The 22,445-nt window shown below is 35.6% G+C and overlaps 2 protein-coding genes across 3 annotated transcripts; both read left to right on the top strand.

The window, feature by feature from the left end:
• The first annotated feature begins 8,039 nt into the window (after window positions 1-8,039).
• On the top strand, window positions 8,040-12,753 carry LOC127872234 (cysteine protease ATG4D-like). The gene is made up of 4 exons (XM_052415565.1): window positions 8,040-8,274; window positions 11,123-11,306; window positions 12,188-12,264; window positions 12,749-12,753. Exons 1-4 carry the CDS (start codon window positions 8,040-8,042, stop codon window positions 12,751-12,753), a joined length of 501 nt encoding a protein of 166 aa, XP_052271525.1.
• LOC127874193 (cysteine protease ATG4D-like) lies at window positions 12,733-21,917 on the top strand. Of its 2 annotated transcripts, none has more exons than XM_052418403.1 (5): window positions 12,733-12,833; window positions 13,011-13,301; window positions 15,625-15,701; window positions 17,227-17,346; window positions 18,187-21,917. In XM_052418403.1, the coding sequence occupies exons 2-5, from the start codon at window positions 13,229-13,231 to the stop codon at window positions 18,376-18,378; spliced, it is 462 nt and encodes a 153-aa protein (XP_052274363.1). In that variant the 5' UTR covers window positions 12,733-12,833; window positions 13,011-13,228; the 3' UTR covers window positions 18,379-21,917. The 2 variants fall into 2 exon arrangements, with proteins under 2 accessions (XP_052274363.1, XP_052274362.1); XM_052418402.1 differs by having other exon boundaries at window positions 12,741-12,839.
• Window positions 21,918-22,445: the final 528 nt, after the last annotated feature.

Genomic DNA, 22,445 nt, shown 5'->3' with positions numbered 1-22,445 from the left:
GTAGCACCTTTTCATCACATATTTATTGTAATTATATTATCATCATCGCTATGATAGCTTTTCTATCAAAACACAATCAAAATGCATGGAACATCTAGTATACATGTATCTATTACTGTTTATCCGAATACTACACATGTCCGAAATATGTTAGTATAAAAAATGAACTGTGAATCCAGTTTATATAAGATGGGTGTTACTCGTATTAATCGGTGGATTAAAACAAAACTCGCTGGACTTACTAGTGGATCTACGTAATTAATAGACCTTTGATCAATTTTGTTTTTTTCTTTAATTACTTTTGCCGACTTACTTTAACCGTGCCGTCTGCAAGTCTGCAAAAAAAACCTGCAATTATCGGATGGTCAATCAATTATCACGGTATCGCTGCTGCTAATCACCCAGTTAGTGCGCACGCACTATTTAGAAGGTGACATGTGTATTGGAGGAGATGAGATAAGATAATCAACGCCCGGGGTATTCCCTCGATTATAGACCGAGTTTCAAATACTGAAACATTAATTTCAATTAGGAGCACAGTGGGTTTTATTACCATGGAACTCGAGATGTTAACTGACTGACGCACAGGTCAAATTTTCGATGCGTCAAAATGACGCACGGCAGAAAAAGGGTTGCGTCAAAAACGAGTCATTTTTAATTTTCTCGCGTCAAAACGCAGGATTCTGCGTCTATTGAAATCCCTGATCAATGTATATGAATATGATTAAAATATTTGTTAATTAAATAAACTTGTAAAACACTTATTTTTTATTTTGGAATTTCCTCGTATGTTTTAATTTTGTATACACCAAATTATTCAAAAAATGATAAAGCATGCACTCTTTTTTTGCAAACTTTAAAAAACTTTGCACACAAAAGACAAAACTCACATAATCTAGAATATACATAATCATTGTAATATATTTTCAATATTGTATATATGTTTACAGTTGCCAGTACAATTTTGTCATTCAAGTTCATTCTCTTTTATCAGTATTAATACTTCAATATGGCATGATCATAATAAAAAATGTATTCCTCATACATTGGTATGCATTATTTTAGTATTTATTTCTGTTTGTTTGTTTCACGTGTGTTATTGCCCTTTGAAATAACTCACAGATTGATTAAAATATTGCTTTTTATTTGCAGGGTGGACTTTAAAGACACAGACAAACTTCCAAAAAGACAGTCCAATTTTTTTGTTGGGAAGTTGTTACACAAGAAGACCTGATGGTAGTATATTTAGTAGTTTAGTCTATTTTTATTTGAGTAGCCTTCTTTTGTGTTAATATTTGTCCACTTAAAAGATAGATTGACTTTTGAAATTGAATGAAAACATTTTCAAAACAAGTGAGATATTTAATTTAAATTGTTGTCTGTGCAACAAAATAAAGGCACATTTATAATTGAAATAATTTACATTAATAACATTAATCTGTATAAACATATCAGGTCAGGTTTTTTTCTGCTATGTAAAAAAGGCCATAAAATGGACCTGATCTCAAAGCAAATAGACCCAATCCCAAACCAAAATTGTTAAAAAAAATCCCAATTAAAAAAAATAAATATATATAGAAAGAATTGGCAAGTGATGATTTCAGAACATCTAACAAAGTATATAATTATAATTTGTGTGCTTTTTTCCTAAATGGCCAGGAAAAGGCCTGATGTGACAATATTTGTTGAAAAAACAAAATCCCATTTTTTAGATGAAAAAATCCCAAATTTGCCATTTTATTGATTTAAATAATCCCAATTAGACCAGACTCCTTACCCCAAAATAACTAGAAGAACCCTTGCAGGTATTTCCTAAGTTAAGTAACAGGTAAATTATTGGAAGTCGTCCTCCTAGAAAACTTGCTTTTTTATATTGATCTGATCAATCCTAAATTTTTGGAAAAAATTAAATTTTTCTTATGATTTTGATATTAATCTTAATACTAATAGATTAATAAACACCAATGTACAGTTTTAAAGTAAATATTTTCAAAATTATTAGCAGGTACCATACACAACACATGTAGCAAATTTTGTAATAGATTTACCTAAATTAATGTTTTATCAGAACAAAATCTAAAATGCAAATGTTTTTAACTAGAAAACAATAACTATTTAATAGATTTTTATGCCCCAGGATCAATAGATCGTGGGTATATTGTTTTTGGCCAGCCTGCCTGCCTGCCTGCCTGCCTGCGGGGCATTTTTCTCTATATGTATATAGTGAAAACATGTGAACACTCTATAGGTCACATTTTTGGCCCAATTTTCATAAAATTTGGTCAAAACGTTAGCCTTAATGAATAATGATACACATGTATGTTGGTTGAGTTCAAAAGTGGTTCCGGTTCGTTGAATAACATGGCCGTCAGTTGGCGGGGCAGTTTTCCTTATTTGGCTATAGAGAAACCTTGTAAACACTCTAGAAGTCACAATTTTTGCCCAATCATCATGAAAGTTGGTTAAAACATTGGTTTTATTGATATCTCGGATGAGATTGAAAATGGTCCAGATCGGTGAAAAAACATTGCCGCCAGTGGGCGGGTCATTTTTCTCGATATGTATATAGTGAAAACATGTGAACACTCTAGAAGTCACATTTTTGGCCCAATTTTCATGAAATTTGGGCAGAACATTTGTTTCCTGGATACGAGAGTTGAGTTCGAAAATGGTTCCGGTCAGTTGAATAACATGGCTGCTGGGGGGGGGGCAGTTTTCTTATATTTATATAGTAAAAAAGGCTTGTGAACACTCTAGAAGTCACATTATTTGCCCAATCATCATGAAACTTGGTGAAAAGATTTGTTTTGTACATATATCTCAAATGAGTTCGCAAATGGTCCCGATCGGTCAAAAACATGGCCGCCAGGGGGGGTGGGGCAGTTAACCTTATGTGACTAAAGAAAAACCTTGTGATCGAAAACACTAAAGAAGTCACTTTTTTTGCCTAATCATCGTGAAACTTAGTTAATACATTGGTTTTATTGGTTTCTCGGACAAGTTGGAAAATGGCTCAGATCGATGAAACACAGTGTTTAGCTCACCTGATTGCTCAGGTGAGGTTTTAGGATTGGTCTTTGTCCGCCGTCCGTCCGTCCACATTTGGTTTGCAAACAAGCATTCACATTTCTCAACCATTCTTTATCAAAGTTGCTGAAAGATCTCAGTCAATTTTGATAATGCGCAAAATCACATATTAATGCCATAATTATTGCCCTTAGATTGTCCAAATTTTCATTATATTATACAAAATCCTTGTAAACACTCTAGAGGTCACAATTTTGTTTCAGATTTTATGAATCTTGGTCATAATATTTATTTTTGTAAGCAAAGTTTGATGTTTGGTTAGGGGGGTCAAATCAAAATAAAGGTACATGTAACCTGGTCAAATCTTACATAAACAAAAACACTCTATGCGCCAGAGTTTTGGTTCAATATAAATGACAAAACTTGACCCGGATCATGATGTTTGTCTGGGCAATATCTAGGTAAAGTTTGACATTTGGTAAAGATTGAATGAACCGACTCCTCTCTCAGGTGAGCGAACTAGGGCCATCTTGGCCCTCTTGTAATATTGAACACAGCAACTTCATATTTGGCATGCACGTGTATCTCGTGGAGCTGCACATTTTGAGTGGTGAAAGGTCAAGGTCATAAATTTTCATAACTTTGTATGCCCCTGGATCGAATGATTGGGGGCATATTGTTTTTGGCCTGTCTGTTTGTCATTCCGTCATTCTGTCATTCTGTCTCAAAATTTTAACCTTACAGTAAAGTTTTGCAATAACTTTTGAAATATTGAACATAGCAACTTGATATTTGACATGCATGTGTATCTCATGGAGCTGCACATTTTGAGTGGTGAAAGGTCAATGTCAAGGTCATCCTTAAAGGTCAAAGGTAAAAAAAGCAGCAGCGCATTAGGGGGCATTGTGTTTCTGACAAACACATCTCTTGTTGTTATTATTTTGACAAGAAACTGAAGTTTAATCAGCAATCTTTTATAATTTCCAACATTAAGCGGTTGCCAAATCTATTTAAATAGACTAAACTATAAGAGAGAAGGGCTGAGAAGTGTATACTTTTTCAAAGGTAAGGGAAAATTATTTTAATGTCAATTAACTCAGTATTAGTTTTTATTTTTCTGTTGTGTATACCAAGAGCAATTTTCTGGGTCCAATTAAAATGTAGATTTGAGAATTTTCCTGGAATGCTATCCTGATCTTGCAATCCATGGGCTTTGAAGTGCAAAACAGTTCTTCAGCCAAATTGTCTGTGTGTTACATGTATAATAAGGTTTATTTCTTCTTAAAAAACAAGAAATTTTTGTAGTCAAAACACAATTTCCTAATCTTAACAAGTATTTATTTTTCCCAAATGACCGCCGAAAACTACCAATAATATTGAAAAAAAGTCCAACATGTATAATAAGAATTTAAAATGACAGTTTGTCTCCACATCCAACTCTTTGAAATAAACTGTAAAAAATTTAATTAAAAAAATACTTTAACCAATCCAAAGAGCCCCGACCCAATTCCCAAAGTGGTGTAAAAACACTGCCAGATAATAATTGTAAGCATAATCACTTGATAATTTGAGGCATTACACACTAGAAGTGATAAAAATAAGCAAGCCGCCCATCATTTTTCATACATTTTGACATTATAACAAAAGATCCTATTATTACTGAGAAAAGTTTGGTAGTAATTAAATTAAAACTTTGGTTCATGAAAGCTCTGATTGATCCCTACTAATGTGTGATGGTTTTAGCCTTGCCTTGGAAATTGGGGCTTAATGCACATTCATAAAGTGTTGCTTCAGATTAGCCTATGGAGTCTGCACTGGGTAATCAGGGACAACACTTTTGGCATAAACTTGATTTTCTTTAAGAGGAGACTTTCTTTAAATGAAAAAAAAACATAAAAGAGGAAAGTGTCATTTCTGATTAGCCTGTGTGGACTGCACAGGTTAATATGGGACGACACTTTACGCTCATGCATTAAGCACAGTTTTACTAGAACAAGGCTTAATTATTCCAACACTTCTGTTCATGAAAGCCCTGTGTCATCCCTGCTGGCTGTGTCATCCCTGCTGTCTATGTCATCTCTGCAGTATGTGTCATCTCTGCTACATGTATCTGTGTCATCCCTGCTGTCTGTGTCATCCCTGCTGTCTATGTCATCCTTGCTGTCTGTGTCATCTTTGCTGTTTGTAGTAATTTTTTTTGCTAAAAATTACCGCTGACTTTCGGCCGCTTCTCAATGGCAAAAATCAAGGTTGTGTAGCGTAATTACATATTGTTCGTGGAGACCACACAGTAACAACCAGAGTTCATTTATGTTTTTATCGAGATTTATTTCTGTTGAATATTTCATAACACAACGCTTGCTAATGTTCATGAAATATAATTTTACAGCGCGGCGGCCAACATGGCCGCCACGGCGGCCAACATGGCCGCCACATCAAGAAGACGTGACAAATCTCAAAGTTCCTTTCAGATCTACCCGCAGACTGCCACTATTAACTAAAACACTGCATTTTATCCCCAGGTTAATTTACATAAAATTTACTTGTAATTTCCATTGGTCACCAAGGTCCGGGCTTTTTACGGATTGGTTAAATTGCACCTTGGGAATTGATAGCCCAAACTGTTCGAGTTCTTTTACATGCATATAGAATATTCTATAACCTCATTACTCGATGTGACATAAAAATTTATGTTGTGCTTGCCTGTGAATGCCTGTGAATTATTTTATATGGGCTGTACAAATAAGATTTTCTGTAGACCCCTTTTATGTGTACTGTTACAAAGATAATATGAGGTAATAACAATCCTATATGTCAATAGGTTGACCTGTTCCGTTAATCAAATGTCTTCCAGTTATATAATCCCTCAATTTCCTAATCTTAACATATTGTATTTAACTTTTCAATTTATTTACCCCACACTATATCATGTTTACTTGCTTATTGACAAACCTTCCAATATTTTAACTAGTCTTTACATGCACAAGATGAACTCTCAAATAGTTTGACCACTTTAAACTTTTAACTTCTGCTTACGTATAAGATAGAAATATTGATGTAAATAACCTTTTAACATTTTTTTACATATTAGTAATTATAACAGTTACTAATCAATTACTCAAACATATTATTAAAATATTTTCTTATTATTAAATCTATCTGTACTTAAATTTCTATCATAAGAATAAACAATATGCGTATGCTGTTATGTCACAGTTTTTCCCTAAAAGCTGACCAAAATTTCCCAAAAAAAGCCCTTTTTTTGTCCCCTACCGGTTTCACCAGAGGGGACTTATGGTTTGCGCTCTGTGTGTCTGCCCGTCTGTCTGTCTGTGAGTCTGTCTGTCACACTTTTCTGGATCCTGCGATAACTTTAAAAGTTCTTAATATTTTTTCATGAAACTTGAAACATGGATAGATGGCAATATGGACATTATGCACGTCATTTTATATTGTCCCTAGGTCAAAAATTCTGGTTGCTATGGCAACAAATAGACTAGAAATACTGCTGAAAATGGTGGTTTTGTGGATCCTGCGATAACTTTAAAAGTTCTTAATTTTTTTTTTTCATGAAACTCGCAACATGGATAGATGGCAACATGGACATTATGCACGTCATTTCATTTTGTTCCTATGTCAAAAATTGTGGTTGCTTTGGCAACCAAAAAAAAAAAATTCTGAAAATGGTGGAATTTCTGACACATTTTGGAGCCGGTAGGGGGCCATATTGCTTGACAATAAACTTGGGGTTTTTTTGGGTTTTTTTAAAGAAAGAAGTTTCTTTTGCCTTATTATTTCTTAACTCTAGATCTCAACTATTTAATTAAACATCCTGCAAAATATATAACTTAAATTTAGTCCTTTTTGTCAATAAAAATTCCCAAATTTGCAACTTTTATCAATTAAAACAATCCCAATTTGACCAGACTTTTTTTCCCAAGATGGCTAGAAAAAACTCTGAACATGCACTTTTAAACAATGTTAATTCTGTTACTATAATCATATTTATAATGCTTCATTTTTCCCTATTTCATGGTTTATCATGCTATTTCCCCCAATTTCATGGTTTATGGCGCTAATTTTCCCAATTCAAATCGCACAGGCTGTAACAAATAAGAGCAAAAAAATCACTTGTTTGTGTCATCCTTGCTGTCTGTGTCATCCCCTCTGTCTGTGTCATCCCTTCTGTCTGTGTCATCCCTGCTGTCTTTGTCATCCCTGCTATCTGTGTCATCCCTGATGTCTGTGTCATCCCTGCTGTCTGTGTCATCCCTTCTGTCTGTGTCATCCCTTCTTTCTGTGTCATCTCTGCTGTCTGTGTCATCGCTGCTGTCTGTGTCATCACTGCTGTCTGTGTCATCTCTGCTGTCTGTGTCATCTCTGCTGTATGTGTCATCTCTGCTGTACATGTATGTGTCATCCATTCTCCCTGTGTCATCACTGCTGTCTGTGTCATCACTGTTGACTGTGTCATCACTGTTGTCTGTGTCGTCACTGCTGTCTGTGTCATCTCTGCTGTCTGTGTCATCCCTTCTGTCTGTGTCATCCCTTCTGTATGTGTCATTACTGCTGTCTGTGTTATCCCCTCTGACTATGTCAGAGGTGTCAATTTTCAGGATTATTCCTGAATTCAGGATTTAAGCCCTCAAGGAAAACTTTTGATATTGGTATAAATCAGAGGATTGTTTTGGTTATTTTAAGCATTCTTGTCACAAAATGTCACTCTTAAACACAAATTATTGACCTTTGGCATATTGTTTACAAAGGAAACATAATTTAATGTATCATTAAAACTCTTTTGACTCTGGTCCCCAAATTCTAGGATGATTTTCAGGATTTAAGATTTCGGTAAATTGACACCCCTGTATGTCATCCTTCTATCTGTCTGTGTCATCCCTGCTGTCTGTGTCATCCCTTCTGACTGTGTTATCTCTGCTGTCTCTGTGATCCCTGTTGTCTGTGTTATCTCTGCTGTCTCTGTGATCCCTGCTATCTGTGTCATCCCTGCTTATATGTGGAATGATTCTCTTTCAGATGCCGATCAGGAGCCAGGTGAGATAGTACAGGAGCCCCACTGCATGGAGCTGTTCAAGCTAGACTTCCAGAGTCGCCTGTGGTTCACGTACAGGCGGGGCTTCATGCCCCTTTGTGACACCAAGTTCACCACAGACTGTGGATGGGGATGCATGCTACGGAGCAGTCAGATGATGCTGGCGCAGGCTTTTGTTACTCACTTTTTAGGCAGAGGTATGATCTTTGTTGTTTTTAGTGATTTGTGTTATTCATAAAATTTCAGATCAACCCTTTCCCCCATAAAAAGCAAAGTGAAAATGGCTATGTGCAACCAGCATAAAACCAGAACAGCCTGCAAGTAACTCAAGTTCTTTTCAGGTTTTATGCTGTTTGCTGCTCATCAGTATCTAAGGGTTGGAAATGAAGCCTTTATAACTTGAATTTAGTAATAAAGGTATTGAATTAAATTTAACTTTCTATGGGACTACAAATGTGTCAAAATACGTACCATATAATCTAAGTGGTAAAGAGTTAATAGGTATGTTAGGCTTACCAGAAGCCAAAATAGCCATTGTCTACTAAAATCTGAAATAGGCTACTAAAAAAATCAAATTAGCTACTAACATTTCTTAAAATATCTGAGGAATCACGAACATAATTAAGTCAATATTTATACCCCCATTACTGGTAATGGGGGCTATATAGGAGTCACTTTGTCGGTCTGTTGGTCGGTCTGTCGGTCTGTCCAGAAATTTAATCCGATCTTCACCAAACTTGGTCACAAGTTGTATCTAGATGATGTCTAGGTCAAGTTTGAATATGGGTCATGCCAGGTCAAAAACTAGGTCACGGGGTCACTTAGTGTGTTTTAAACCAAAAGTTTGTCCGGACCATAACTATGTCATTTATCGTTAGATTTTAAAATGACTTGGAACATTTGTACACCATCATGGGACGGTGTGTCATGTGAAAAAAGTACGTTGATATCTCCAATGTCAAGGTCACACTTGGAGTTTAAAGGTCAAATGCTTGTCCGGGCCATAACTTTGTCATTTATGGTGAGATTTTAAAATCATTTGTAAAATTTGTTCACCATCATTAGACGGTGTGTCCCGCGAAAGAATTACATCGATATCTCCAAGGTCAAGGTCACACTTTGAGTTCAAAGATCATAAAATAGCTTGTCCGGGCCATAACTATGTCATTCATTGTTAGATTTTAAAATCAATTGGCACATTTGTTCACCATCATTGGACGGTGTGTTGCGCGAAAGAATTACGTCAATATCTTCAAGGTCAAGGTCACACTTAAAGTTCAAAGGTCAAAAATTGCCATAAATGAGCTTTTCCGGGCCATAACTTTGCTGTTCATTGTGAGAATTAAAAATCATTTGGCACATTTGTTCACCATTATTGGACAGTGTGTCGTGCGAAAGAATTACGTCGATATCTCCAAGGTCAAGGTCACACTTTGAGTTCAAAGGTCAAAAATGGCCATAAATGAGCTTGTCCTGGCCATAACTATGTCGTTTATTGTGATATTTTAAAATCATTTGGCACATTTGTTCACCATCATTGGACGGTGTGTCGCACGAAAGAATTACGTCAATATCTCCAAGGTCAAAGTCACACTTTGAGTTCAAAGGTCAAAATGGCTATAAATGATAATGGCTTAATAATTCTTAAAAATTGCCATAAATTAGATTCTCTTGTTTTGTGAAGACAGCATGAAAAATAGTCTGTGTCAATGCGGCACGTGGGGGTATACGTCACGTCTGTGACAAAGCGCTAGTCTGAATCAACTTATATGTATTATGTTGATTGTTAATAATTCAGATCAATAGTTAAAGTAATGAAATTGGTTTGTCTAGAGAGTCATTCTGTAGGTCTATCAATAATTAGTCATCTACATGTATTGTCTTGGCCAAAACAGTAAAACTTAGATAGAGTGCTTTTAAACGAAGTCTGAATAAATATTTGCTAGTATACAATTTTATTATCCCCACGCTTTTTGAAAAGTGTGGGGATATTGTGGTTACATGTATCTCCGCCGTCCGTCTGTCTCTCCGTCCTGGCCACTATCTCCTTCTACACTATTAGCACTAGAACCTTGAAACTTACACACATGGTAGCTATGAGCATTTGTGCGACCCTGAACAATTTGGAATTTTGATCTGACCTCTGGGTCAAAAGTAATGGGGGTTGGGGTGGGGCTGAGTCAGAGATTTTTACTCATTTTTTTATTTTATTTTACTATAATTTCTACACCAATTGTCTTCAAATTGACACTGAACCTCTCTTATGACAATACGGTCAATCTCAACTATGCATGGCCCCATTACCAACCCAGGGGCGCCCCGCCCATATAGGACACGCCCACCCAAAATTGCCTTTTACTATAATTTCTTCATTTCTACACCGATTCACTTCAAATTGATACTGAACTTATCTTATGACAATACGGTCAATCTCAGCTATGCATGGCCCCATTACCAACCCTGGGGCACCCCGCCCACATAGGCCACGCCCACCCAAAATTGCCTTTTACTATAATTTCTTCATTTCTTCACCGATACACTTAAATTGATAATGAACCTCTTTTATGACAATACAGTCAATCTCAACTATGCATGGCCCCATTACCAACCCTGGGGCGCCCTGCCCACATAGGCCACGCCCACCCTAAATTGCCTTTTACTATAATTTCTTCATTTCTACACCGATTTACTTTAAATTGAAACTGAACTTCTCTTATGACAATACGATCAATCTCAACTATGCATGGCACCATTACCAACCCTGGGGCGCCCCTGGGTCAAACATGCGGAGTGGGGATACGCGTCGGCCTCTGCCATTTCTAGTTTGTGATAACATGGTATTTTTACTGACACTTGTACATTTAAAAAACCAAAGATAAACAAAACAAAGTTAAAGAAAACAAAAACAAACTGCCTTTTACAAAGTACAAAATAAGCACAAACAAACAAACTACTATTGGCAATGTAAAAAAATGTAAACACAGTACATACTACCACAGACAAACAATGTACAAACAAATTAACAAAACACTTTTGATATGTCAGATTGGAGAGTTCATCATCAGACCAAGGATCAGGAGACATTCTATCGCACAATCATCCAGTGGTTTGGGGATTCCCCAAGCGACCAGTGTCCGTTCTCCATTCATCGTCTCGCAGAAATCGGGAAATCTTTTGGCAAGCAGCCTGGAGAGTGGTACGGGCCCTCGTCTGTGGCGTACATTCTAAGGTGACTCATTTGTTGGATTTAAAAACAATTTTTATATGAGCAGCGTTCTGGGAAAACATGAAAATGGGCATAAACCCATTTATGCCCAGTGGACTCTCCCATCCTTCTAAATTGGATCAATGTATTTCCAAAATTAAGGATGTCTAGTATACCTGGTAGTTATTTCTATATTTAGAAAAATTCTTACAGAAATTCCTTTAAACAAACAGCGCAGACCCTGATGAGACGCCGCATCATGCGGTGTCTCATCTGGGTCTACGCTGTTTGCAATGTCTTTTTTTCAGGACGCTAGGCATAAATGGGTTAATGCATGTGCACAAAGTGATTCCCAGATTAGCCTGTGCAGTCCACACTGGCTAATCAGGAACCACACTTTCCACATAAACTTAATTTTGGCTAAACAATACTTCATTCAAACCAAAAATGCCATAAAAGCAGAAAGTGTTGTCTCTTATTAGATGCTGCAGACTGCATAAGCTAATCTGGGACGCTACTTTGTACACATGCATTAATCATGGTTTTAAAGAAGCTTGACTCATATATATCATTATAGTCTTTTAGTTTGAGACTTTCAGTCGAACCTTAAATTTGTATTACTTGCACTATTTGTTATTGCCGTTGATGAAACCGGGACGAGGTTTGTAATTTATCAGTGCAGATAAGGTGTATGAATACAAACTTACTTTTTGCAAATGGCGTCATTTCATCACTTCTAAATCATGAAGAAATAAATATGATTGGTAAATAATTAATACTGTAGTTTTGCTTGTCTAAGTTTAATTCTTTTATACACCATTGTCCTGCATTTAAACTGAGGCATGCAAATCATTTCTCATAACTATTTACTATGATATAATTTGGACTTGATTGAACAATTGCAGGGATGCCCTTCATAAAGCCGCCATGTCACAACCAGTTCTAAAACAAGTGTGCATGTACGTCGCCCAGGACTGCACAGGTAGGCAGATTTTATACTCACTCCTCTGCAGAAAAAAGGGACTGTGTTGAAGTACAGAATAATGTACCTTTGAATAACTGCAGTTAAAATTAATGCTGGAAAGTTTGTCATATGAGCATGAACAAAGATTAGGATGGAATTGATTTCAAAGAGATCATGGTTGATTTATTGATGATGGATACAGGACTCAGTTTATTAAAGTTTCATAAAACTACTCAAATTTGGCAGTTTTGGTGAAAACATTAGCAAATATAAGCAAACACACTTAAGTGTCAATGTTGTGTTATTATTGTATTTGAATTAATTAAATTAGTAAAGTATCGGTCAATTTCTGGTTCGAAGTTAATCTCACTTCTCTTGTACATGTATTATATATGTATGTATATCTGAGATTTGGATGGAGATATTGCAATTACATGGTTTGCATACTGATAATTTGAAATAGAAACATAGCAAACATGTGATCTCTGTTCTATTTCTTCAGCTTGAATTGACAAAATTTGATTAAACTTAGGATATAACAAGCCTGCATTGAAACAGAGCTGTGGTTTGATACGAGTCAGTTAAAAGTAAAGGTCACTGTTACAAAAAATAGAAAAATGGCAAATGCCATATCGTTGCTTTATCTTTTGTATTTTTTCAAATGTTTGCTTCAGTAAACAGGCAAAGTAATACAAGTCATGTATTATTCAGAATTATGCATTGCAAATAAACAATGTATTTTGCTTTTTTTGACATTTTTACAGTTTACGAAGGTGATATCGAACTTTTGTGCAGTACGCGACACAGGAACCTAACGACTTCCAGTGAATCCTCGCCAGGTGTTCAAAGTCGGAACGGCGAATCAAGCTCACAATTTGACTTTAAAAACAAACCCTGGAGCCGATCTGTGATAATCCTAATTCCCGTCAGACTGGGTGGGGAGCACTTTAATCCAGTGTACGCGGAGTGTGTTAAAAATCTCATGGCCCAGGAATGCTGCCTAGGGCTGATTGGAGGGAAGCCAAAACATTCCCTGTACTTCATTGGCTGGCAAGGTATTTATAAGCTCATTTTAGGGCAAAGTGGATATGGTGTCTGCCTGGTTACCATGAGGTCATGGGTTCGATCCCCACTGTGCATTCTTAACATCTACCCTATAGACTTCAAGTACTGGTTCTAATCCTGGAAAAACGGACTTGAGAGTGTTTAGAATAAGTCTTAGACGTTCAATGCAATCAAGCTAAAATAAATAGGTTAACCTAACTAAACTAAGCTCTTTTTAGTGTTGAAAAAATAACAGAAAACATGAACGCTACATGTATGTTGTCCATTTTAAAAATTCAGATTATGCACATCAATCAGTTTGAATATTAATTTTGCCATTTAAATTTAGAGTAACATGGCCTAAAAATTGTTGAGTTTTGTTGTTTCATGATGATTATGAAGATGATTATGAAGATGATGATGATGATGATGATGATGATGATGATGATGATGATGATGATGATGATGATGATGATGATGGTGATGATGATGATTCGTTTGGTTCAAATGAATTCATTTGAGTGCAAATGTGTCATCAGCGTCTTTTTACAAAATTTAAAGGGTCCTTTTCACAGATTTTTGCATGTTTTTGAAGTGTGTCATTAAATGCTTTATATTGATAACTGTAAGCATTGGAAATAAAAAGCTCCAGTAAAATATTGAGTATAAAATTTAAAAAAGAAATTAAAGTAACCCTGAACTGGACTCGAACCATTGACCCCTGGAGTCCTGGAGTAAAAGTATATACTGATTAGACCACTAGGCCATCCGCGCTCACGCTTTGTACAAAGTATGTTATACTGTATATAAGCAATCCTCGTAGTTTCACAAAATATAACGACAACAACAGAACTCTCAAAATTATTAAATTGTATCGCGTTGCAGCGCTTTATAAATTTCAGGTTTTTAAATCGTCAAAATATGCATATAATGGCTATTTTAGAGCTTGGTAAATTTTCAGTATTACTGTTTCCTCACAAATATCATAACTAAAACGAAAATTTGCGAATCTGAAACAACTTGTTTCAATTTTGTCAATTTACCAAAACGTGAAAAGATCCCTTTAAGTATGTTCCTGGATAGAAATAGTACTCGCTATGTTTTGAGAATGATAATTGGAGTCATGTTTTTTTAAAACTGAGGTAATGCATTTCATAAAGTGTTTCCCTACATTAGCCTTTGCAGGTTGCACAGGATAAGCAGGGGCAAAACTAGTCACTTTAACTGAATTTTTGTTAAAACAAAAAAAACGATAAAAGCAAACAAATGACATCCCTGATTAGCCAGTGCAGACTGCACAGGCAAATGTGAGACAATATTTTATGTACATGCATTTAGCTCAGTTTTTCCAGAGCGCTGCTTATTTAAATGTAGCTCTAGGAGCATTTTAAGATATTATGGATTCAGTGATTATTAGTTTAAAAAAGGAAGCACATATTGGTATATGAATACTTGGGACCAAGCAAATGCTTCAAGACCTCCTGCACATGAGCCTCTTTATGGGAACATTGGGTTTAATGCATATGTGTAAAGTGTCGACCCAGAGACCCAGATTAGCTTGTGCAGTCTGCACAGGCTAATCAGGGACAATACTTAATTACTTTATACTTTTGTGGTATTTTTTAGTTGTAAAGAAGTCTCTACTTAGCAGTAATCCAGTTTAGGTGCAAAGTGTTCTCCCTGATTAGCCTTTGTGGAATGCAGACGACACTTAACTCTTTCAGTGCTGGAACCGAATTTTGAAGGCCTTTGCAAACAGTTTGGATCCAGATGAGACGCCACAGAACGTGGCGTCTCATCAGGATCGAACTGTTTGCTATTCTGATAGTATTCTTTGAAAAAAATCGAAGAAAATGTTAATTTTAGAAATTCAGCAGACGACATTTTAGCAGATGACAAATTTCCCAGCATGCAAAGGGTAAATGCACATGCATTAGACTCCGTTTTCATAGAGCAAGGCTCAAATGTCAAACAGAGAATCAGAGCAAGCTGGCTTAAGATGCATCAGTGTCTGGCTGTTGGGCTTATAATTAGTTCATTCTTGTTTATCAGTTGTATGGCATGCACTTTAAACATTTAAACCACTGCAGTTTGCCTTTAAAACAAGACACAAAATAGTTTAAACCTTTACCACTCTCTTACAGTCTCTTATAAAATAAATGTAATTAATGTTATGTTTTACTTAGTTCAAGTTTTGAAAGCTTCATTTCCAAACTTAAGATACTGATGAGCACTGCAGAGATCAGCATAAAACCTGAACAAACTGCGAGCTACTGCTGGCTGCCCTTTGCATTTGAGCAGGCAGGGGTTAAAGTTGCAAAGTTATATTTGCAGATGACAAGCTGATCCACTTAGATCCCCACTTCTGCCAGGACTATGTGGATATGCTGAAAAGAGGCTTCAAAATTGAGGTATCCTGTTACAATGTCAGATTTTCTGTTTACTTATTGATTTTCATACATTAATTTATTAATTGAATTTAATAGTAATAAGCTTTGCTAAACTTACTTAAGCCAAATTCATTTCTGAGCACTGGGACTTATTGCATCCATGTTCAAGAAAAAAGCCTAAAAGAAACATTCAAATTTGGTGCAATTGGGTATTTATTGTAATGGATAAGTTAAGAAATGTTATGTTGGAACACTTATTCATTTTGGAACTACTTTATTGGAACACTGCACTACTTTATTGGAATGATGCACTTCTTTATTGGAGCACAGTACTTTATTGGAACACTACTTTATTTGAGCACTACTTTATTTGAGCACACTACTTAATTGGGACACTCTTTGTTGAAGCGCTATTTAATTGAAGCACACTTCTTTATTGGAACACTATTTGAGCACACTACTTAATTGGGACACTTTTTGTTGAAGCGCTATTTTATTGAAGCACACTTCTTTATTGGAACACTACTGGACAATTAATGCACATGCATTAAGCCCCGTTTTCCCAGAGTGAGGCTCATATGGTACAATTCTGTACAATTACAGTCATATCACTGTTTCTATGGTACAATTCTGTACAATTACAGTCATATCACTGTTTCTATGGTACAATTCTGTACAATTACAGTCATATCACTGTTTCTATGGTACAATTCTGTACAATTACAGTCATATCACTGTTTCTATGGTACAATTCTGTACAATTACAGTCATATCACTGTTTCTATGGTACAATTCTGTACAATTACAGTCATATCACTGTTTCTATGGTACAATTCTGTACAATTACAGTCATATCACTGTTTCTCTGGTACAATTCTGTACAATTACAGTCATATCACTGTTTCTATGGTACAATTCTGTACAATTACAGTCATATCACTGTTTCTATGGTACAATTCTATACAATTACACTCATATCACTGTTTCTATGGTACAATTCTGTACACTTACAGTCATATCACTGTTTCTATGGTACAATTCTGTACAATTACAGTCATATCACTGTTTCTATGGTACAATTCTGTACAATTACAGTCATATCACTGTTTCTATGGTACAATTCTGTACAATTACAGTCATATGACTGTTTCTATGGTACAATTCTGTACAATTACAGTCATATCACTGTTTCTATGGTACAATTCTGTACAATTACAGTCATATCACTGTTTCTATGGTACAATTCTGTACAATTACAGTCATATCACTGTTTCTATGGTACAATTCTGTACAATTACAGTCATATCACTGTTTCTATGGTACAATTCTGTACGATTACAGTCATATCACAGTTTCTATGGTACAATTCTGTACAATTACAGTCATATCACTGTTTCTATGGTACAATTCTGTACAATTACAGTCATATCACTGTTTCTATGGTACAATTCTGTACAATTACAGTCATATCACTGTTTCTATGGTACAATTCTATACAATTACAGTCATATCACTGTTTCTATGGTACAATTCTGTACAATTACAGTCATATCACTGTTTCACGCCGCGTAAGATCTCCCTGAGAAAGATTGACCCTAGCGCCACTGTGGGGTTCTACTGTCGCACTCGAGAGGAGTTCCACAAGTTTAAACAGTACACTCAGCAGGTACATAGTGCTGGTTTTTGCTTACCTTAGCAATGGAGCTTTAGCTTTTCAATAAAATAAAATATTTAATAAGAATGTACATGAATATTTTCTCCTGAGTAATCAGAGGTATTAGTACACAAAAGATTGATGATAACAATTAACAAAACATTATTGCACATAATTTGGCATGTAAAGTGTATTTAATTTTGAAAGAGATCAATTTGAAGCATTTCAAATTTTATTTTTATTAGCATAATTTTGACAGATTTTCTACAAAGTATTGTATGAATACAGACAGCACAATTTATTATAAAACAACATGAGTTGTGTTCTGAGAAAACTGGGCATAATGCATGTGCGTTAAGTGTCATCCCAGATTAGCCTGTGCAGTTCACACAGGCTAATCAGGGACAACACTTTCCGCATACATTGGATTTTTGCTAAGAAGAGACTTCATTTAAACGAAAAATATCTTAAAAGCGGAAAGTGTCATCCCTGATTAGCCTGTGCAGACTGCACAGGCTAATCTGGGATGACACTTTACGCACAAGCATTATGCCCAGTTTTCTCAGAACACGACTCATATAGATATTCATAGAGACAGTTGTATCTGATACACATGTAGTTGGTTTTTGACTAAAAGCCTGCAATGATTATCATAAAGCAATGCACCTGAAAGTATTCATCTTGTTTCTCTTGCCCAAATAAAATACGGTATGTAAAAAAGATTTTTTTTGTTTAAAAGATTAAAACTATTTTGACTGTTCATGTGTGCTATAGGAGGAAATACTAGGTTAATACATACAATATATGTATCAATTTGATTGGTTTAAATTCATATATTTATATTTGTTGTAGATGGTGGCCCCCAATAAATTTGGTGCAGTGTATCCTATGTTCGTTTTCAATGAGGGCAAAGGTTCGGACCTGGATATAAATGACATGAGCTTAAGTATGGAGAAATCTGTGAGAATACGGAGAGTGGTCCTTGACAAATATGGCCGTGTACGGTCGTCAACAGTGGATTCTGAGGAGTTTGTTGTTTTGTGATAGATGGAAGATTGATATCAATGACGACAGTGGACTCCGAGAAGATGTTGTATTGTGATAGATAGAAGATTGATATCTATGATAGTATGAACTGTATAAATGATGCAAAGCTGTTTTTAGGCATATGTTATATAAGGCAAGAGTTATATTAGAACACATTTGCTACTCTGTTTTCTTAACTGTATATTGCTCTATTTGGTATTAGTGATGTGATCAGGCCCCCTACCATTGAATTTAATATTTTCATCTTATTACAAGTAAGTTATGTTTAAATATCAATCCATGTTTTATAAGCTGGACTTTTGACAAAATGGTAGCTATTTAATTTACTCCAGTGGCAGTGCCAGCTTTGGTGTCTGAGCTAGGTTTTGGATCAGTTAGTATTTCAGGAATAGCTTTAGAGATTTTATTGAAACTAATAACACGTATTTCCAATATTAAAATTATCCAACCACCAAGGTTTTGGAACTCTGGTTTGATATGTTTTAAAATAAGGGGCAATTTTACACTTAGAAAATCGTATATGTTCAAAACCGGCATATTTTTTTGACAGCTAGTTTTCCTAGAAATGCCTTGAAGGATATTATTCAAACTTATAAAATTTGTTCCTGATATTTGATTGACTCCGTAGGCCTTGTTTGGCAACTGTAGTTTGAAATATGTCATAATTAAGGGCCCTTTTACAATTTTGAAATTTTGCATATCAACTGTACAAACAGTTTACAGCTAATCAAACTTAGATACTGCCATCAAACTTCATATGTGGATACCTTGTATCATGCGCGCCCCCCCCCCCCCCCCTCCTTCCTGTGATTGGGTATGGGAAGGATGAAGTCAAGGTCACTGTATACTTAACAATAAATAAATTGATTCCCCTGAATTTCTTTATAAAAAAAAATGAGTTATTTTAAATATACTTCATATTAAGTGTGTGGAGTCAAGGTCAATTTGAGTAGATATTGACAAATGTTTCTTAACAACCTACAATTTGAACCGTACATGTATACATGGATTCCCTATATTCAGGGATTGAACATGGAATCAAGGTCAAGGTCTATGTTACTTCATACAGAAAAAAAGGTTTGGGCTTAACATCTTGAGAACAAATTCAGTGTTGGTGATGCAAGCATATATACATTGTACACTAACTTTATTTTTGTTTGCATACAGGGCATATTGGGTCAAGTTCACTGTTGGTAAATGTAGAAAAATGGTTGCCACTCAAAATCAAGCTTTATTTGTTTAGTATGATATTTTGCAATTACAAACATACTTTATGCCTAAAAGAACTAAACTTCTACATGTATAAACAAAATTCAGTGAACACTCCACCACTTAGCAACTTATTTTGACACATTTGTAGTCCCTCAGACTATGTTCAAGTGTTAAAGGCTTCATTTTCAATCCCATGTATACTGATGAGCAGCAAACAGCATTAAACCTGAACAGACTGTGAGTTACTCGCAGGCTGTTCTGGTTCTATGCTGTTTGCACATAGACATTTTCTCTTTGCTCCTGAGTGGGAAAGGGTTAAGAAAAAAGTGCCAAAGACTCTGACAATAACAAGAAAAGGCAAGCAGGTTTTCCTTCTATAGCTCTTGTAACAGAAGATGTTTATTTTATCAAGATGTTGGGGATCCGTGACAAAAAAACAAGGTCTCACTCTGGACAAAGTTACTGGTAGGAAGTTTTGAAAATTGTAGATCATAATGTGCCTGATGTGGTGTTTTTATGCCCCTTATTTAAGGTTCATTAATTTCGTTAAGGCATAACTTTAACTTGTTGAAATTCATGTATGGTTGATAAGAGACTACCCTTATGCACTCACACAAGCTAATGATATTAATTGTATTTTTTTGGGAGTGCGGGGGTTGTTTGGCAGATATGTATTTTATTGCAACGTAAAACATGGACATAAGGGCAAGCCCTGCTATTTAAATTTTTAAAATAAACCTTTTTTTGCCCCTTTGAATGTTTGATAAAAATCTAAGTACATTTGTATTAAAACGAAATGAATATAATTTCTTTACAAAAATGCAATTTATTGTTTGTTTGAGTTCAGAATATCAGTCGGATACTTAAGAATATTATGATTGCCAATAAATACCATACTTGTGTCATACATACATGTATCATGAAAATTGAAGATTTATTTAAGACACGCTGTGGGAAAACAGGGCTTAATGATTGTGTGTAAAGTAACGGCCCAGAAAAGCCTGTGCAGTGCACACGGCTAATTAGGGACGACTTTTTTCAGCAGTTATGGAATTTTTCATTTACAGCAAGTTTGTTGTGAACAAAAATCTGTTCTAGTCGGAAAGTGTCATCCCTGATTAGCCTATGCGAACTGCACAAGCTAATATGGGACAACACTTTACGGCCATGCATTAACTGCACAAGCTAATATGGGACAACACTTTACGGCAATGCATTAACTGCACAAGCTAATATGGGACAACACTTTACGGCCATGCATTAACTGCACAAGCTAATATGGGACAACACTTTATGGCCATGCATTAAACTGCACAAGCTAATATGGGACAACACTTTACGGCCATGAATTAAACTGCGCAAGCTAATATGGGACAACACTTTACGGCCATGCATTAACTGCACAAGCTAATATGGGACAACACTTTATGGCCATGCATTAAACTGCACAAGCTAATATGGGACAACACTTTACGGCCATGAATTAAACTGCACAAGCTAATATGGGACAACACTTTACGGCCATGCATTAAACTGCGCAAGCTAATATGGGACAACACTTTACGGCAATGCATTAACTGCACAAGCTAATATGGGACAACACTTTACGGCCATGCATTAAACTGCACAAGCTTATATGGGACAACACTTTACGGCCATGCATTAAACTAGGTTTTATCAGAACAAGGATGACATGTTTGTTTGTCTTTTCATTTAAATTGCAGAAGCAGGGTGATCATTACTTATTCTTTCTTGATCTACTGATAAGCAATACAAATCGTAATCATTAACATTAATAATTCATAAAGAGGTTCCACATCTAAGTCCAAGAACAATTATCAAATCTTTTAAAAATCAAAATTGTATTAGAATAATCATCATTCATCAGATAATTAAGAGTTTTTCTTCTGTCGTGTGCTTCAAGAACCCGGACGTGCACTCTCGTGGTTACATCGCTACCATTAGACATCACGACTAATGTTTCATAACTGATGATCAATCTTAAATGGAAAAGCATTTCTTCATTGTGCATGCATCATCGCATGTATTTTAAATGTGTTTTTAGAAACTTGTATAAAATAACCACCGATAGTTGTATTTTTTTTATATTTTATTTAATACTTATAGTCAGAAAATGTAAACTTTCATTCCTTTCTGACTAGCACACGCCTTTTTGTGAAAAGATTGTATACACCACACATTCATTTTTATTTATTATTGTTATGCTGAAAATATTTGTTTGAAGCAGTAAATGTTACATATTTTATTATGCGAGAAAATCGCTTCACATGCGTACCTTGACATGACAATAAATTCTAAATGGACATCCTGTTAAACTTCGTATTTCGTTTAAACCTATTTATTTAAGCTCAATTGCATCGAACGCCTCAGGCTCTTTGAAAAGCTCTTGAGTCCATTTCCTGGGCCTAGAACCAGTACTTGGTGTCTTTGGGTTAGATATGAAGAACGCTCGTACAGTGGGGATCGAACCCGTGACCTCCCGGTCGCTAGGCGGACACCATATCCATTGCATCACGGCGACGTTTTAAAGTACATGTACATGTGTATGCAACTAGTAGGATGCCTAATTGCTCACGATACATCACTGTAACATTAAACTTTTGTAGGTCAACAATGAAGAAAAAAATTTAAGGGGACGTCCAACATAAGAACCCAATTGAAATATCTAGCCTACTGGTTGCTGGATTCTAAAGATACTTTTTCAGAGCACAAACCGGGAATATTTTCAGCACATTAGCGTTAACTGGCATTGAGTGCGCATGAAGAACAACTATCCTCGCGACTGTGAATGTACATCCTGCGACGAATGTGTCCAAAATATAAGTTTGAGG

The sequence above is a fragment of the Dreissena polymorpha genome, chromosome 3 (assembly GCF_020536995.1).
Source record: "Dreissena polymorpha isolate Duluth1 chromosome 3, UMN_Dpol_1.0, whole genome shotgun sequence".
NCBI classification, from domain to species: Eukaryota; Metazoa; Mollusca; class Bivalvia; order Myida; family Dreissenidae; genus Dreissena; species Dreissena polymorpha.
This window is presented reverse-complemented; position numbering and strand designations above follow the sequence as displayed.

Bases quoted from the DNA above. Each gene is read 5' to 3' on its own strand.
- LOC127874193 (XM_052418403.1), top strand. From the start codon at position 13,229: ATGGCCCAGGAATGCTGCCTAGGGCTGATTGGAGGGAAGCCAAAACAT. The intron at 13,302-15,624 runs GTATTTATAAGC...TTATATTTGCAG, and splicing joins GTACTTCATTGGCTGGCAAG to ATGACAAGCTGATCCACTTA. The intron at 15,702-17,226 runs GTATCCTGTTAC...GTACAATTACAG, and splicing joins AAAGAGGCTTCAAAATTGAG to TCATATCACTGTTTCACGCC.
- LOC127872234 (XM_052415565.1), top strand. From the start codon at position 8,040: ATGTGGAATGATTCTCTTTCAGATGCCGATCAGGAGCCAGGTGAGATA. The intron at 8,275-11,122 runs GTATGATCTTTG...TTGATATGTCAG, and splicing joins TACTCACTTTTTAGGCAGAG to ATTGGAGAGTTCATCATCAG. The intron at 11,307-12,187 runs GTGACTCATTTG...GAACAATTGCAG, and splicing joins TCTGTGGCGTACATTCTAAG to GGATGCCCTTCATAAAGCCG.